Below are 19,865 nucleotides of genomic sequence, written 5' to 3'. Positions count from 1 at the left end.
TTTTCCCCATACTGCTATTCTTCCTACAGGATCTCTACATCACTTTCATTTATCATTCTTTCCAGTTTTGCATCATCAGCAAACAACTGAATATTTCACTTCAAATCATTTTCTATATCATTGATGTACAAATAACAACACTGGACCCTGTGGTGCAAACAGTGACCACCTTTTCCTGAACTCAACTCCTACATAACACATTACACATAGATTCACCAAATTTATATTTGATTTAAACTTTGTTTTCTTGTAGTATTTAGATCTCCTGATATTATTATTGCATTGGAAGAGAAATTTAGAGACTAACTAGGTTTAGGCTAAATAAGGATTGTCAGGATATCAGATTTTTACTTTAAGACAAATAGTTGAGAAATTATGGGAATATAACAATCTTCATTTAGGTTTTTTAGCTCTGGAAAAGGCATATAAGGTACCAAACAAAAAAAAAGCTATTCAGAATCTGCAATTATTATATAGCATAAATGATACATTGTACAAAGTTAGCAGTTTGAATTGAAGGAGGTACAGGAAGATGGTTTGATGAAAATCAGATGTAAGAATACTTCATATATTACGAGCCAAGTGCCATTAATCCTAATTTGAGAGGTTCGTCTCTGATTTGATACCATTTTGAAGTAGTATGGTATATTGCTTCAAAATGGTCATATTGTTCCAATTTTGTTTAAAAACTGTACTCAGAAAAAAGTATATATTATATACTTTTCAAAAGTGATGATAGCAAGTAAATAAAAAAAAAGTGATATTTACCTTAAGAATTCTTTAAAATTTAATTTTAAGAAATGTGGAAAGAATAATTTTTATTATGAATAGCTGTAGAGCTTAAATACAGTGAAAATAAATATCAGATTTTACTTTTCAGACAAATTAGTTTATATTTATCCAGTTCTGTTATTTTCTAGAATACAGCCTCCCATGTTAGCCATAGGAAGTGATGATTCTAATCCATCTTCTGGTGATAAAGTGATGATATATGAATGCAATGAAAATACTAGACGATGGCATAGAGTTGAAACCGTACCAATAAGCGATCCTGTTCATGATATAGCATTTGCACCTAATGTTGGCAGGTCTTACCATCTATTAGCTGTTGCCTCAAAGGATGTACAAATTATCATGTTCAAGCCAATTCAGTAAGATCCTTCTTTCTGCTAATGCAGTAAACTTTCACTATAGCAAACTCATAGGGACCAAAGAATAGCTTATTTATAATGTCAACTTTTCTGCATCAAATATCCTTTGTAAGAATTCTCTAAATTTTAATTGTAAGAAATGTGGAAAGAATAATTTTCATTATGAATAGCTGTAAAGCTTAAATACAGTGAAAATAAGTATCCAATTTTACTTTTCAGGCAAATTAGTTTATATTTATCCAGTTCTGTTATTTTTCTAGAATACAGCCAAAGTTCCATAGTTATTCCTATGGTGCTTTGACTGGGACATTTGGTAATAAGTTTGCTATAGTGAGAGTCAGCAGAATATGATTTTATTCTATATGGTTTTGCCATCTTGTTTGTGTCAATTAAATGATAGCAGTGTTTTATTTATTAACTAAGAAATTGTGCATGAAACTTTAATCTTGTGGTATATGATGTATTTATTATTTAAATTATGAAATAAGGAAATAATTTAATATTTCAGAGATCAACAAACATCAGGAGTTCAGGGAAGCCTTCCAAAGTTCGAAATGAGGCATGCTGCTCAGTTTGATCATCACAATTCTCAGGTGGTACTTTATTTCAACTTGTATTTATGTAATCTTCACTCATCTACTACAGTCAATTCTCACTGTAGCAAACTGCAAACTTGTAAGGACTGTTCTGTTTTGGAGGCTATTGAAAAAGCTTTGAAATAGAGGAAGGACTACTGTAAAAGGAAAAAATAAATTAAATGAAAATAGTGACAAGCAAATTTCAAAGGATTTGAATTTCCTTTAGAAAAGCATCGTACCTGTGGGACTTTGTTTAGTGCTTATTGATAATTGTTATGGTGAGTGAGTTTTATAATGATGTGTTTGCTCTAGTGAAAGTTGACTTGTAGTTAAATTTTGAAATCTTATTTTGTGGATAGTTGAAATTGTAAGTCTATATTATGATGAGTCAAGCACTTAAGTAGGTAAAGAGAAGTCCAAAGTTGGACTATAAATGAATGATGTCAACTGATTGTTGCTGAAGTCTTAACAGAGTTTGAGGAGAGAGTGGCAGAATTACAGATGCCAGTTCAGCTGAACCATAACTTTTTAGGGAAGAAGCACATAGAAGAAACTGTGTGCTTCTTTAAAGAGGTGTGTCTACAGTAGACCTTGATATATAAACCATAAGCATTTCAAGTTGTAATGAATTACAAAGAAAAAGTTAGCATTATAGATGCTGAAAATAGAATGAGAATGTAAAAGAGAGAGATTTATGCCAAAAGAGGTTGGTATTGTTCCAGAAATGACCCAGATTTTATCATAGATAGATAGATAGGTGACAGAAATTAAGTTGAAGGAATGGAAGTCAAATAGATTATCCTTCTCTCATTGGAAATGGTATATGAACTCTATTCAAAACGTATTTGGATTGGATGTTTATTTTGATATTAGCCTTTCTCATTATTATGACAATCCAGAACATTGAACATGTCTATGTAGATTAATTAGTGCATAGTGACAAAAAATACTCCCAACTGGATACTTGTCAATCAGATCTTATATATCATTTCTATCCATTTTACATAATGTTTTCCAATGAGAGAAAAATAATGTAGTTAATATTAATGCCTCCAACCCCATCTTGTTTTGTCTTAACCTGATCTTACCATATTTAGGCAAGTTCACTGGTTGTTGTAGCATGTCTGCTACAACTGCTGAATCAATAAGCTAAAGTGTGTGTGTGGGGGGGGTTCTTTTATGGTGATTTTCATGTCTGAAAGTGCAGAACAACATTTTTGTATTGAATTTTCATTTAAAAAAGTGAATTATGATTATGAAAATATCATATGAAAAAAAAAAATCGCACAACCATTTCTTTCATTGGATGCCACAAGTCTTTGTTGGTCATCAGGTAAGAGTCACAAGAACTTCTCAATGGTGATATGTTCCCTGAACGACCATCAGCATTGAAAAGTGATGAAACTATCACAAAAAGAAATGTATACTTCTTTTTGAAATTATTAACAATTAGATGAACCATCCACCTTGTGCTCTTGTTTGCTTAGCCATTTTATCAGATATCAACTGGTCAGGAATTTTTTAGGCAAAAATGGGGTATCATAAATAAAACTAATTCATATTCACTTGATTTGGCTTTGTGCATTATTTTTATTTCTCAGAAAATTCTGAAAAACTACAGATTTTAAGACAAGTAAACAAAATTTGACATAAATATATAAGTAAATAATAATATTTGGTTAACCGATCAAGTGTTGATCAATTTTATTAATTAACTGAACCAACTAGTTTCGCCACACTTATCTGTTGGCTTCTTCAGGGCACTTACATATAGGTTAAAACACTCTCACAATTATGCGTAACTGCAAACTGACAAGAATAAAAACTGACTAGAATAATTACAAATAAAATAGTATTGAACGTGAGTGAAACACGTATCGCGTGTACAAGATCAGCTAGCTGTTGCTGAGGAACCTTCTGTAGTTTGTATTAAAGCTCATTTCTTCCGTTTTTAAGGCTCTGATTAGGGTTTTTCCATATCTCTGGCAGTATTAGGCCTTGATTTCTGTTAAGGTTCACAGTAGAACGGGCGACTATGGCTGCTTCTTTGAACATTCTTGAATGGTAATCTTCCTCTAAGTAAGGGGAACAGCTTTTGTCCCACTCGATAACATGGTTAGTTGTGGAGAAATGAGATGATAGGCCAGAAATGTCCTGTCTGTTGTTTTTGACATAGCCAATGTGCTCCTTTTGCCTGATTTCGAGGCTTCTCGAAGTCTGTCCGATGTAATTAGAGCCACATGAGCATGGAATATTATAGACTCCAGCATATTTGTAGAAAGGATGGTTGTCTTTTGGAGATCTTAGTAGTTTACGAATAGTATCTATAGGCTGAAATGCTACTCTTATTTTGTGTTGTTTGAGGAGATTGGCGAGCTTGTTGGAGATGCCACTTACATACGGAATTGCAATCGTTTTTATATATTTGTAGGATGTCCAAAAATTTGACATTTTTGGACATCCTACAAATGGGTTTACTAAATTTTTTTCTGCAGCAGCAGAAATGATCATCTGTGTATTGTTGCTTCAGAAGTGGATTATTTTGGGATTAAACTTTAAATCCTGTAATTTAAAAAAAAAATTTTTTTTCTGCAGTCATATCATTGTGAATACCCTTTGAATAAACCTTATGCAGATTAATATTTAAAGAACAGATATTCCTGTCTTTGCTTGGTTGTATTTGCAAGACTTGTGAAGCAAAGTCTGGAAAAACTGAATTTAATGTGTGGTCATTCCTGTTTGCATTTTTAAAGCAGCTGCTTTTTTTTTTACTTAAATAAAAAATTCTGAAATTATTTATAAATCTATATAAACTTCCTTTCCTAATATTGATTAACAGCATCTTAACTGTTCAGTTTAATATTTAGTGTGGATGTTAAAGTGAACAGAGTAAATAGATAGAAAATGGAAAGACAGTATAATTGGGAAACTAAATTCTAAATTTTTTATCAAATATCACATTCTCTTATTAGCCTTGCATTTTCCAAAGTATATTCACCGGAAAGGGACACTATCTTGTGGGAAAGAGCAAAAGTAATGTCCATGTACATTAATTCTTGTTCTTCTCTTCAAGGATTAGGCATTTTCCTGTTCCAATTTCACTGGTCTTTCCATCTTATTCTAGTCTCTCTCTCTCTCTCTTTGGTCTATATCTATCCACCTCTTTTGGTAGCCAGTATCTTTCCATTCTAGATGGATGTTCTTTCCATTTCTTCTCTATATTCTTTGATCTTTTCATTTATGTTATAAATATCTAGTTCTTTTCTGATGTCTTCATTTCTTATGTGGTTCAATTTTGTGCATCCTTTAATTGTTCTTAAAAATCTCATCTCTGCAGCTTGTATTTCACTTTCATCTTTCTTTTTAACCATCCATGTTTCTGAACCATATAACAGAGTGGGAGTGGCCATTGCTTTATAAAAATTTTAGTGTCCTTTCAGTGTCCTTTTAATTGTTCCACAGATTTTCTCAAATTTCTTTATTTATTTTTTCATCTTTATCTTTTAGCTATGTTATTATGCAGCCTAAATACTTAAACTGTGTCATCTTTTCTAATATTTTATTTTCTATAACTATTTTTGATCTAACATGATCCTGACCTTTAAATACCATGACTTTTGTTTTCTTTTGTAAAATTTTTAAATTGTATTATTGGCTCATTTTGTTTGCTTCGTAAACTGATGTTTGAAGGTCATCTTCATTATCTTGTAATATAATCTGATCATCTGCATACAGCATTGTATCGATAACAGTTCTGGTTAACTGGATACCTTGTTTTATTGTTGTTTTCCATATTTTAATAATTTGATCTATATATATATTGAATAGAGTTGGAGATAAGCTACCTCCCTGTCTGACTCCCTGATTTATTTCAATCTCTTCTGTTAATTTATTACCTAACTGTATTTTTGTATGTTTATATAAACTTTGTATTAGCTTGTACCAAATGTAATGGATATCCTTGTTTTTCATTATATTCATAGTTTTTCTCTGTATATTTTATCAAAGCTTTCTTGTAATCTATAAAAGCCATGTGAGTCTCTAAATTAAATTCTCGTGTTTTTTCAATAATTTGTTTTAGCACATAAATATTGTCTATATATGATGATCTTCCATGTCTGAAACCGTTTTGTTCTTAGAGTAGATTGTTTGCAATATTTCTAAGTCTTTTATTCAGGATTTTATGTAAATTTTGTATCCTGTATTTAATAAAATTATTCCTCTGTAATTTCCACAATCATCTCTGTCTCATTCTTAAATATAGATATAACCTTAGCTTTTAATCAATCTGATAGAACCTCACATTTCCTCCAACAGTTATTTATTAATTTTAAGAATCTATGATATAAATATTCTCCACCATGTTTCCAAAGCTCTGTATTTATGTCATCTATTCTAGTTTATTTTCTATTTTTTGATACTTTTATTGCTTCTTTTAGTTCTTCCAATTTTATTGGTTCAGTGTGCTGTTTTCTTCATTATTATTTTCTGTTATTAAATTTGGGTTTAATAACAGAAAAACTGATATTAAATATGGATAGAACATTATAAGAATAATGTTCTATCCATATTTCTCTTGTATTATTTTGATTTGTGCTGTATCTCTTTCTTCATTGTTTAATTTCCTTAATATTTTGTAGGCTATGTCGTGTCTTCTTCTATTTTATTAATAAATTGTCCCAAGCATCTTGGTGAGCTTTCTCTTCTATGGTTTTAGCTACATTTCTTTTGAAGGAGTGATTTGTATGTCATTTGTGTTTCTTTTATTGCATTTTCTATATCTGTGTTCCAGATTTTTAATGTTTTTCTTTCTAAGGACTTCAGAGGCTGCCTTATGAATTATCTTTATTAACGTTTTCCATTCTTCTATATCTTCACTTTGGGCTTCTTTTAGGTAATCTCTTAATCATGATTGGTATAGCATTCTGTTTTCTATATGTGTTCTATTTCTTGTTTTTTCTTATTTACTTCCTTTCTCCATTTTGCTAGTATTTCTATTTTGTGAACAGAAATGTATGGACACTGACAAAAATTATAATTTGGACTCAGAAAATCTCATCATAATCACTCTCTGCATACACCTATCACATTTAAACAAACCAAAAATTAGTACAATTAGAAGCTTACCCACACACATGCAAATGAAGAGAGGGGGGTACGCATGCCATCTAATCACGTGCAGATAACACTTCATAATCCTGAATATTGATAATACATTTCACGTAGCTTTAACAATAACTTATGTTTATGGCAATGTAAAGAAGACTTGTATTTTAATCTAATAAATTAAATATATTAATTGACAATAAATACTTCCAATCCATATTTTAATGACTTACAATTTAATTAAATCCAAATCCACATGTATACACACTTTCAAAAACTGATAAATTCTTTATGAAACATGAAAAAATATATAAAATGATGGTAAAGGAGTCATGCCATGTCTGGCTGCATGGTGAATGATGCAACAACTGAACGGGACAAAACTTGTAGGTCAGTATATCGCAGAGATAGATGGCTTGGAAATAGGATGTTTGTTTCATTTCTTATTACTTATTATACATTTTTATTTGGTATCATTCTACTTAATAAAATTGTATTCTATTAAGTTAAAATATACAACTCAGCGAAGATGTTGGATATGTATTTATTTATTTAATTCTTTTTTAAGGAAAGCCCTGGGTTGCGTACTGGAAAAAAGTTGTTGTGTGCCACATTTGGCATGCATGCTCCACACCTGTTCTAGGCAAAGAGGAGGAGGTAATTTGCCATGGTCATCTGTTAAGGAGTTGGAAGAGAAGAATGTCAGCCTTGTAGGTGATGATACAGTGCTACCAATAGGGTGAGAAAAAGGAGGTAGCAGAGTTGGGCAGAAGTTGTGCCCAACAGCTTTGGCAAAGGGCCACAAGGCACAACTACCAATGGCACAAGCAGAAAATTTTCTACATTTATCCTTGTTGGACATAGCCCTTTTAATGATGATTTTGCAAGTGCGTAGGCTGTGAAGGAAGTTGGTGTTTTGGACGCAAGCCGCTTGTGATGGACTTTTTTTTAAACCACTCTAGCACTCTTCTTGGAAAACTATGGTTTAGATATAAAATGGGAATTTTGAAAACAGAGTGAGGAATGAAAACCTCCATTCCAAATGGATTATTTCTGTAACAAAATCACAAGTGTCTGGATCTGAAGAATGAAAACAGTAGTATGACCACAGAAAGGAGTAGTAAAAGTCATTTCCTCCCACTTGGCATGAATATGTGTTGTGAATGGTTGAATGAAGGAAGGATGTCCTCAAAGCTCGCACTAAGATGAAGCTTGGATGAGAATGTGATCTGAATTACCAACAGGAGCATTTATTCTTGTTGAGAGGCTTATATGCTGGTTAAACATGATAACTAATATTTAAGGAATTGACAGCGTATACTAGAAATATAGATTAAATAAACTTTAATATATACTTTCCGATATTTCGGCGAACGTCACGTTGCCATCTTCTTGGGAACTTACTACAAAGACACGTGCACACAAGTACTAATAACAGCAAATGAGACTGAAGCTAGGAAGCTAGCGTTTTCCTAAAGCCCTGATGGTGCCCCCTGGCGGGCTATATTGGTAGTTCTTGGCCTTTGGGCTGAAGTTCTTCTGATAAAAGTTTCCCAAATTTGGGGCAGTCTCATGCATCCAAATTTGTTGAGGTTTGGCATGTTCCTAAGGACCGAGGCTGATTCCATGAATAGTCTTTCATACTTGAACTTGCTGCGGTGTATTACTGTGACTTTCTTCCATCTTATTCTGTGGCTAGTATCCAGAGCGTGGTCTGCAAGTCCAGAGTGGCTGTACTGGTGAAATCGGATGTAATCCTTGTGTTCTGAGATTCTGATATTTGCTGTCCTGCCTGTTTGGCCAAAGTAGGACAGTTTACAGCTGCAAGGGACCTGGTATACACCAGGTAGGTCTAGGGGAAGTGGTTGGTCTTTGGTGGAGCGGATAAGGGATGCCAGTTTTCTATGTGGTCTGTAACAAGTGGTCAAGTCATGTTTTTTTAAGATTTTATTGATTTTTTCCAAGGTGCCTCGGATGTAGGGAATGGTGATGGATTTAGAGTAATCTTTATTGTGAAGGGGAGGGGGTGGTGGGTTGTGGATAACTGGGTTAAGTATTTTTTGGAGGGGGTAGCCGTTGGCTGAGAAAGTGTCACGGATGTGATTTAGTTCAGTGGTTAGGGCTTGATCATTAGAACAGATTATTTTTGCCCTGTTGAATAATGTTTTAATAACTCCATATTGTTGTGAGGGGGGGGGGGATTGTTGGTGAATGTATCTGCCTGTATGGGTGGGTTTTCTATAAACTGAGGAAACCAAGGTTCCATCAGGTTGGCGGGTGACTAGTGTGTCTAGGAAGGGGAGGTTATTGTTTTCCTCTTTTTCCAGGGTGAATTTGATTCTAGGGTGTTGGTTGTTTAAGTGTGTTAGGAAGGAGAGGAGTGAATCCGGGCCATGTGGCCTTATAGCGAAAACATCATCAACGTAGCGAAGCCATATGGTAGGTTTTTGTGGGGCTGAGTTTAAGGCTTTCTCTTCAAACGTCTCCATGAAGAAGTTGGCCAAGGGTGGGGAAAGTGGTGAACCATGGCTGTCCCCTCTATCTGTTTGTAGAATTTTTCCTGCCAAACGAAATAGCCTGAGTTCATTGTAAACTGAAATAGGGCTGAGATATCGGGAGGAAATTTAGCTTGGATTAGCTCTAAGGTTTCTTTGAGGGGGACATTCGTGAATAGGGAGGAGACACTCCTCTCCTTCCTAACACACTTAAACAACCAACACCCTAGAATCAAATTCACCCTGAAAAAAGAGGAAAACAATAACCTCCCCTTCCTAGACACACTAGTCACCCGCCAACCTGATGGAACCTTGGTTTTCTCAGTTTATAGAAAACCCACCCATACAGGCAGATACATTCACCAACAATCCCACCACCCCCCCTCACAACAATATGGAGTTATTAAAACATTATTCAACAGGGCAAAAATAATCTGTTCTAATGATCAAGCCCTAACCACTGAACTAAATCACATCCGTGACACTTTCTCAGCCAACGGCTACCACCTCCAAAAAATACTTAACCCAGTTATCCACAACCCACCACCCCCTCCCCTTCACAATAAAGATTACTCTAAATCCATCACCATTCCCTACATCCGAGGCACCTTGGAAAAAATCAATAAAATCTTAAAAAAAACATGACTTGACCACTTGTTACAGACCACATAGAAAACTGGCATCCCTTATCCGCTCCACCAACGACCAACTACTTCCCCTAGACCTACCTGGTGTATACCAGGTCCCTTGCAGCTGTAAACTGTCCTACTTTGGCCAAACAGGCAGGACAGCAAATATCAGAATCTCAGAACACAAGGATTACATCCGATTTCACCAGTACAGCCACTCTGGGCTTGCAGACCACGCTCTGGATACTCGCCACAGAATAAGATGGAAGAAAGCCACAGTAATACACCGCAGCAAGTTCAAGTATGAAAGACTATTCATGGAATCAGCCTCGGTCCTTAGGAACATGCCAAACCTCAACAAATTTGGATGCATGAGACTGCCCCAAATTTGGGAAACTTTTATCAGAAGAACTTCAGCCCAAAGGCCAAGAACTACCAATATAGCCCGCCAGGGGGCACCATCAGGGCTTTAGGAAAACGCTAGCTTCCTAGCTTCAGTCTCATTTGCCGTTATTAGTACTTGTGTGCACGTGTCTTTGTAGTAAGTTCCCAAGAAGATGGCAACGTGACGTTCGCCGAAATATCGGAAAGTATATATTAAAGTTTATTTAATCTATATTTCTAGTATACGCTGTCAATTCCTTAAATATTAGTTATCAGGAGCATTTATCTAAACATAATTCCTGGAATGTTCCTGGCTGCAAGCAATGACCTGGAATAGGTCATTGCTTGCAGCCAAAATCTTTGCCTCTCTTTCAGCTTGGTCAGTGAAATTCGAAAAAGGGAGCCAGTTAGAACTTTGGACATTGAAATCACCAAGAAAGGTGACTTAATTGTTTGGAAATTTGGACTGAATGAAATTGAGCTTTGATAATAGGAAGTCAAAGAGGTCAAAATGATTTTCAGAGTTGGGAGAACAGTAGAGACAGCAGATGAACGAAACAAAATTAGCAAAGAAATCTTTAAGCTACAGAAGATTAAATAGGTGAACTTTAGATTGGACATCCTTTGGAAAGGAATATCACATCACACAAAGACACAAACACCTCCCTTATGGAAGATGGAATCATACAAATTCTTTCATAATTTGGAACAGGTTAAGATCTGTGGTTGATGTATCAAAAATTTGGGGTTCAGTTGGAAACTCAACACACTTCCTTTATATTCCAATTTATAGAATAAAAATTGAGTTTACAAATTAAAATGTATTATATTAGAAAGAGTACTAAATTTATACTAATTAAACATATCTGAATATTTTTGCTGATATGAATATCTCATTTTTAGTACAGAACTTGACAGGTGAATAGTATGAGACTGGAAATAATGTTAAATTTGAATAACCAATAAATGAGCATATAAATATATTAAAAAAGCAGAAGTAAAACATGAATAACACAAACAATGAAGATAATGAATAAAAAAATATATAGATTTTAAAAGATTAAGAATTAAAATTAGAGAATTAAAACCTGTAGTATATACAATAAGTGAGCATGATGGTGGAACGTCCAGGAGTGTCCATTCAGTCTTGATAATTTTTTGAATTCATTGTCAGATTTCATTATCATGATCATTATGCATTTCAAGGATTTAGGTCTATTATGGCTTGTTCCAGTCTCAGTAGCCATCTGCAAGTCTTTTCGATGGATTGTGTTTTTTTTCCTGATGGTTTTTGTGGAACTTGTTTGAGTTGTCTTTCATTTGCATTCTGTTAACATGCTTCAGCCAGTTGTATTTCTTTATTTCTCTATTATTGGTTTCTAGTTTAATTTTTTCATTACTTCTTCGTCTCTTTTATGGTCATATAAGATATATTTTGCCTGTTTCCTCAGAATCATTTCAACTGCCATTAATCTTTGCTTATATTTTTGTTTTATTGTCCAAATTTCATTTCCACATCGTAGAGTTGATAAGCTAGTATATTATATAATTTTAGTTGAGTCTGCTTTTGTATCAGGTTTATTATATCTATTATTTTTAGGTATTTGGCAATTTTCATATTTGTCCTTTTCATATGAAATTATTATTATTATGAGACACCTCCAGGGAGTTCAAAGACTCATCGAGGGGAGTGTGACAACAGCATCATCCCCTTCCAACTACTAACCGTGCTCAAACTTGCTAACTTTTTATGTGAGCTATTAGTAGCAGAGGCTCTACCAATCGACCAACCTTTGCTGGCAATTATGCATCTTAAATTCTGGCAAATTATGCATCTTAAATATGTAAACGAATTAACTTGTTCTAAAATTTTGGTATTTATTGCTTCTAATTGGATCTTAATCTTTAAAAGCCATTGTTTTTGATTTTTCTGTTGAGGTTATCATTCTGAAATCTTCAGCCATTTCTTTTAGATTGAGAATAGCTTTTTGAAGATTATCTCCAGAGTCTGTAATTATCATCTGGTCATCAATAAAGAGGAGTATTTAAATTCACATTACAGGATAGTTTAATATCTTGATAATTTTTGTATTCCATTTTATTATTACTTCATTTAAATAAATATTAAATAGAATTCCATATAGGGACATCCTTGTCTAAATTCTTGTTTTTTTTCCAAGATGATAGTTCAGAGGTCAATCTTATCCATATTTCATCTTCTTTGTATATGCATATAATAGCTCTTAGAATGCTATTTGGTATTTGTCTTTTTTTTTTTTTGTTTTGTAATATGTTGAATAAAATGTTTATTTTTATCTTATCAAATCCTTTTTCATAATCAATAAATGTGATGTGTGTTTCCAGACCGTACTCTTTATTTTTTTAAATTTTTTATTATTATTATTATTAATTTTAGACAAAAAGCTGGATCTATACATGCACATCCATTCTAAAACCATTCTGTGCTTCCAAAATATTTTGCAAGTTTTTTATTTAATATTTTACTATATGTTATATAACAGGAATTTAGAAAGCTTGTACCTCTATATTTTTTGGTTTGTCTTTATTGCTGTTTTTTATGAATGGAAATTACTGTTTTTCATTATTTTGGCAGATTTCCTGTTGAATAAACTTTATTTAAAAATAACAGATTTCTTTCTAAATCTTTTCCCTGCATGATTATATAATTCTGAGCTCAAAGTTATCTTCTCCGTGTTATTTTCCATGTTTTTGTTTTGTTTCTTTTAAACTAATTTCTAATTCTTCTATTGTTATATTTTTATCCTTTGAAAAGGATAAAAGAAAAGGAAAGGAAGCATTTTGGCTCTTTATTTTAATAAATATTTTTATCCTTTTTTATTTTTAAACATCTGTTTGCTAGATTTTTTAAATAATTATTATCAGTCCATAATTCATAATTCTGAATGAAATTTATAAATTCTATTTTTATTTGACTGCTTTTATTTAGTTTTTCTCTAATATCTGAACTGATATGCTTCAAAATTTTATATACAATAGATGTTAGTTTATATATACAGCAGGCCCTCGATTAAACAGACTAATTGGGGGAAGGGGTGTCTGCTCTAGCCAAAAATCCATTAAATGAAATGTATTTTAAAAATATATATTAATAACAAACTTGTAAATGGTGTATGAAAATGTTATTATAATTTATAAGTATGAATAAAATATTATAATGTACATTGCATAATTTATACATACCACTAAAACATCTGTTAAAAATATAAAATAAATTTACTATAGGAACTAAACTTTAATTTTAATTAAACACATCAAAAACTGTACAATGTGACTTATGGAGTGTTTCCACCATTTTTTAACATATTTTTTTCTTAATGCTCACACAAAGTTGTTTTTTCAATGTGAACATTCGTTTTTTTTTTTTATTTAAATCCATTTTAGAGGGGAAAAAATACTTTAAATTCTTAAACTCCATTCAATAACGTTAAAAAAGATGCATAACATTCAATATTAATATTACTTAATATATATTAATATTACTTAATATTAATAGGTATTTGTTTTCAAACTTTGATAATATAATATTTTCATTTTTAATGTGACTCTGCTGTAGATTTCATCTGTTTACTCCCCTAATTCTTCTCAACTTTTTTGCTTTTAATCAAGCTCTCAAATCCATAAGTTAAAATTAGTTTGATTACCACTTCATATTTTTACTTATTTCATTTTTCTTCCATAAAAAAAATGATGGTACAACATGACAAAATTTCATGCTGGCTGGGGCGTCGCCCGGTTAAACAAGGCCCCCGTTGTTTTCGCCAGGGAACCAGGGCGAACAGCGAAAAGTCAGCTACTGGAACAAATCTGAAAACAAACCCCAACTCAACATCACCAGAGTTAAAGATCGGTACTATCAACGTAAGAAGCCTGAATGGCAAAGAAATGGAGCTAGCTGAGGAATTAGATAAGTATCAGATCGACATAATAGGGGTGACTGAAACAAAAAAGACCAAAACTGGTGAGATCTTTCTGAGCAATAAATACAAAATGTTATATTCAGGCAATAACAATCAAGGAAAAGAAGGAGTAGCCATAGTATTCAACACAAAATACAAGGCTAATCTTCTTGAATGGCAGTCAGCCTCAAGTAGAGTAATGTGGGCAAACATGAGAATGGGGAACTGGACAATGAGACTTATTTGTGCCTATGGTCCCACAGAAGGTTCTACTAAGGTAGAAGTGGAGGAATTTTTTGAGGCTTTAGAAAAAGCAACTGACACAATGAAAAAGGAAAAGTTGGTCCTTGTTGGGGATCTAAATAGTAGAGTAGGAAATGATTGTGAGACATACAAAAATATTTTGGGAAAATTTGGAGAAAAGAGCAAAGCTAATAATAATGGCAAATATCTGTTGGATTTCTGCTCAGGACATGGACTGGTTATTACTAACACCATGTTCCAACATAAAAATGTGCACAAATTCACATGGAGAGAAGAGGCTAGGAATAAGAAAAGTCTCATTGACTATGTTATTGTTGATAGTGATGTTTTCTCCCTGGTGCAGGACACCAGAGTGTACAGAGGATTTGAAATTGGAAGTGATCACTATTTAGTCTTGAGCAGGATAAAATTGAATTTCATATTGAAAAGAATAACATGTAAGAAAGTTTTAAAGCGAATAAAAGTTGAGCAGCTCTCAGATGTAAACTGTAGACTAAAATACAGAAATATTATTGAAAAGAAAATGAAAGAGTTTGAGAACAGGAATCAAACCTTGGAGATTCAGTGGCAAACTCTGAAGGAAACATTGATTGATTCTGCCAGAGAGGCATGTGGTGAGGTTGTGTGCAAAAATAAAAAAATCAGAACTCCCTGGTGGACACAGGAAGTTAAAGAGGCAGTAAAGGAAAAGAAGAAAGCATATCAAAAGTTCCTGGCAAATAAGTCAGCTTTTACTCTTACAGAATACAGAGACAAATGTAAGAAAGCTAAACAGTGTGTAAAACTAGCTAAACAAAAGTCATGGGAGGACTTTGACAAGAATATAGAAAATAAATATCAAGAAGGTGGCAAAATATTCTGGAGGTTGTTGAAGAAGCTTAGGAATGGAGGAAAGAGTGCTGTAAAAGGAATTAGAGATGATAAAGGTGAAATGAAAACAGGATAAAAAGATATCCTTGAAGTATGGAGTAATTACTTTGAAAAACTGCTAAATGAAACAAGCAGTGATGACAGCACAGTGATAAAAAACACTGACCAGGCATGCAGTCAGGAATACATATCCATACTTGAAGTAGAAAAAGCCATCAAAGGCTTGAAATGTGGAAAGGCAGCAGGAGTAGATGATATTCGACCAGAAATGCTGAAGTATGGTGGTATAAGAGTCTTACAGTGGCTGCACTGCATAGTTCAGAAAGCCTGGACAGAGGGACGAATTCCCGATGATTGGAGTAGAGCTCTCATAGTACCCATATATAAAAAGGGAAATAAAACTGAATGTGAGAATTACAGAGGTATTTCCCTACTGAGTGTTCCTGGCAAGATCTATGCAAGTATACTTGAGAAACGGTTGAGAAGAATTGTGGAAGAAAAGCTTGGTGAAGAACAAGCTGGATTCAGGCCAAATAGAGGCTGTCAGGATCAGATCTTCACTTTACGACAAATAGTCGAGAAAGCATGGGAAAATAACAAAGATCTGTATTTAAGTTTTGTCGATTTGGAAAAGGCATATGACAAGGTGCCAAGAGAGAAGCTATTCAATACGCTGCAGTTATATGGTGTCAATGGGGCATTATATCAAGCAATACTTAGTCTTTATTTGAGTTGTGAGTCAGCAGTTAGAATTGAAGGAAGTACAGGAAGATGGTTTAATGTTAAATCTGGTGTGAGACAAGGATGTACATTATCCCCTCTGTTATTCATTATCTATATGGATCACATTATGAAGGAATATGGTATTAAACCTGATATCAAAATTGGAGATGTTAATGTCAGCTCTTTGCTTTACGCGGATGATGTTATACTTCTAAATAAATCCGCTACAAGTCTGCAAGATTCTCTGACTAAATTGAATAGCTGTTGTAATAGATATGGTATGAAGGTCAGCAATAAAAAGACAAAGACAATGAAAATAGGCAGAATCATTGAAAATGTCAACTGTGTTGTGAATGGAGAACCTGTGGAACAAGTAAAAAATTTCAGCTACTTAGGCACAATTTTTACTGAAGATGGTAAACTAAATATAGAAATAGACAACAGAATCAGCAAAGCTGGTATCGTGGGAAGTCAATTAAATAAATTCATATGGAATAAGAAAGAAATTAGTCGGAACACTAAATTAGCTGTATACAAGACTGTGTTCAAACCAATTTTAACTTATGGATCTGAGAGCTGGGTCAGAAATAAAACACTTTACCAAAGACTAGAGACCGCAGATATGAGAGTCCTGAGAAAGATTAGAGGCGTGAACAGATGGCATCAATGGCAATATCATATTAAAAATGAGGATATTAGGAAAGAACTTGACATTGTCAGCATCCAGGAATGCGTTAGCAGAGCTAATCTCAGATGGTATGGTCATTTAAATAGAATGGGAGAGGAAAGATTAGCAAAACAAGTGTTCTCTGCCAGGTTGGCAGGAAAACGACCCAGAGGAAGACCAAGATATAGGTGGATTGATACGGTAGAAAGTGCCTTAGACTATAGAAATATACGATCTGATAATGTTGCAGTCTTGACAAGTAACAGACTGATTTGGAGGAAAATTTATAATAGGAAGTTAGTAATGATGTAATTTTTTCATGTAGTACTGTCATATCCTGTACACCCCTTGAGGGTACATGGCAGGAATTTGATGATGATGATGATGATGATGATAAATTTATTCAGCTGATTTGCTAATTCTATGATTGTGTATTTATGGAGAATCAATATTTGATTATCCATTTTCTCTAAAAACTGTTCCAAAATAATTTAAATGTTTTACTTGTTTTATAGATTTTCTATTAAGGATACAGCTAATGTGTTCAGTGTTCTGCATATTTTAATAGCTTTGCTTTTTATTACCAATTTTCATGCCAAATTCGTTACAGCAATTATTCAATTTAGTTATGAAATCCTGTGGATTTGTCCTGGATCTATTTAGGAATATACCACCTTCCTGTACCTCATTCCATCTAACTTCTGACTTACAATTCAATTATGTATTGCTTGATATATACTACCCCATTTACACCATATATTTGTAGTGTTTTCAACAGCTCTACTCTTGAAACTGTGTGATTTCCAGATCTACAAAAACTTAAATATAGATCCATCTATTTCCATGATTTCTGAACTGCTTATGTTCAAGTGAAAATTTGATCCTGATAACTCTTATTCGACATGAACCGGCCTGTTTTTCTCCAAGTTTCCTTTCCACAGTTTTTCCTTCTTTTTGAGTATGCTTGTTATATAAGTCTTACCTGGAACACTTGGTACAGAAATTCCTCTGTAATTCCCACATTCAGCTTTATTTCCTTTTTATAGATTAGTTACTATGAGAGCTCTATTCCATTCATCTGAAATTAACACTTCTGACCAGACTTTCTGAATTATGCAGCACAGCTATTATTCCATCATTTTTTATTTTGGTTTAATCAATAAGAATACAATTTGGTTCGGCTAAATCCCAAATTGCCAGCCCATCCTTGTTCATTCAGTATCCAAGTAGACACCCAACAGGGTGCACCACGAGAAGGTGAAGATTGGACATTATGTCAGAAGCCCTGGTCGGTTCTCCGCATTCCTTTAAAGGCTATGTGGAGGTCTCCTCTCAGTTATACAGCTTTGATCATTAAGCATCCCCCCCCCCCCGGTGGACACAGGAAATTAAAAAGGCAGTAAAGGAAAAGAAGAAAGCATATCAAAATTTCCTGTCAAATAAGTCAGCTTGCGCTATTAGAGAATACAGAGACAAATGCAAGAATGCTAAACACTGTGTAAAACTAGCTAAACAAAAGTCATGGGAGGACTTTGGCAAGAATGTAGAAAATAAATATCAAGAAGGTGGCAAAATATTCTGGAGGTTGTTGAAGAGGCTTAGGAATAGAGGAAAGAGTGCTGTAAAAGGAGTTAGACATGAAAAAGGTGACATGAAAATGGGAGAAAAAGATATCCTTGAAGTATGGAGTAATTACTTTGAAAAACTGCTAAATGAAACAAGCAGTGATGACAGCACAGTGGTAAAAAAACACTGACCAGGCATGCAATAAGGAATACATATCCATACTTGAAGTAGAAAAAGTCATCAAAGGCTTGAAATGTGGAAAGGCAGCAGGAGTAGATGATATTCGACCAGAAATGTTGAAGTATGGTGGTATAAAAGTCTTGCAGTGGCTGCACTGCATAGTTCAGAAAGCCTGGACAGAGGGACTAATTCCCGATGATTGGAGTAAAACTCTCATAGTACCCATATATAAAAAGGGAAATAAAACTGAATGTGAGAATTACAGAGGTATTTCCCTACTGTGTGTTCCTGGCAAGATCTATGTAAGTATACTTGAGAAACGGTTGAGAAGAATTGTGGAAGAAAATCTTGGTGAAGAACAAGCTGGATTCAGGCCAAATAGAGGCTGTCAGGATCATATCTTCACTTTACGACAAATAGTCGAGAAAGCATGGGAATATAACAGAGATCTGTATTTAAGTTTTGTCGATTTGGAAAAGGCATATGACAAGGTGCCAAGAGAGAAGCTATTCAATACCATATAAGTGTAGCGTATATATATATATGTCAATGGGGCATTATATCAAGCAGTACTTAGTCTTTATTTGAGTTGTAAGTCAGCAGTTAGAATTGAAGGAAGTACAGGAAGATGGTTTAATGTTAAATCTGGTGTGAGACAAGGATGTACATTATCCACTCTGTTATTCATTATCTATATGGATCACATTATGAAGGAAAGTGTTATTAAACATGATATCAAAATTGGTGATGTTAATGTCAGCTCTTTGCTTTATGCAGATGATGTTATACTTCTAAATAAATCCGCTACAAGTCTGCAAGATTCTCTGATTAAATTGAATAGCTCTTGTAATAGATATGGTATAAAGGTCAGCAATAAAAAGACAAAGACAATGAAAATAGGCAGAATCATTGAAAATGTCAATTATGTTGTGAATGAAGAATCTGTGGAAACAAGTGAAACATTTCAGCTACTTAGGCATGATTTTTACTGAAGATGGTAAATTAAATATAGAAATAGACAACAGAATCAGCAAAGCTGGTATGGTAGGAAGTCATTTGAATAAATTCATATGGAATAAGAGAGAAATTAGTCGGAACACTAAATTAGCTACAAGACAGTGTAGCTAATTTAGACCAAAGACTAGAGACCGCAGATATGAGAGTCCTGAGAAAGATTATAGGCGTGAACAGATAGTATCAATGGCAATATCAAATTAAAAACGAGGATATTAGGAAAGAACTTGACATTGTCAACATCCAGGAATGTGTTAGCAGAGTTAATCTCAGGTCATATGGTCACTTAAACAGAATAGA

The 19,865-nt window shown here is 33.7% G+C and overlaps 1 protein-coding gene across 2 annotated transcripts in view; it reads left to right on the top strand.

Annotated features, from left to right (window-relative positions):
• Nup44A (nuclear pore complex protein Nup44A) overlaps positions 1-19,865 on the top strand; it is a 114,014-nt gene that overhangs the window by 56,953 nt on the left and 37,196 nt on the right. For both annotated transcript variants that reach the window (XM_090408060.1, XM_090408061.1), the window contains exons 6-7: positions 921-1,151; positions 1,660-1,744. In XM_090408060.1, coding sequence (XP_090264186.1) covers positions 921-1,151; positions 1,660-1,744 — 316 coding nt within the window. The remainder of the gene's footprint in view (positions 1-920; positions 1,152-1,659; positions 1,745-19,865) is intronic.

This window comes from Typopeltis vanoorti, chromosome 18 (assembly GCF_054136105.1).
Source record: "Typopeltis vanoorti isolate ZY-2024b chromosome 18, IOZ_Tvanoo_1.0, whole genome shotgun sequence".
NCBI lineage: Eukaryota > Metazoa > Arthropoda > Arachnida > Uropygi > Thelyphonidae > Typopeltis > Typopeltis vanoorti.
The sequence above is the reverse complement of the archived record's forward strand: the minus strand, read 5'-3'. Positions and strand labels throughout refer to the sequence as shown.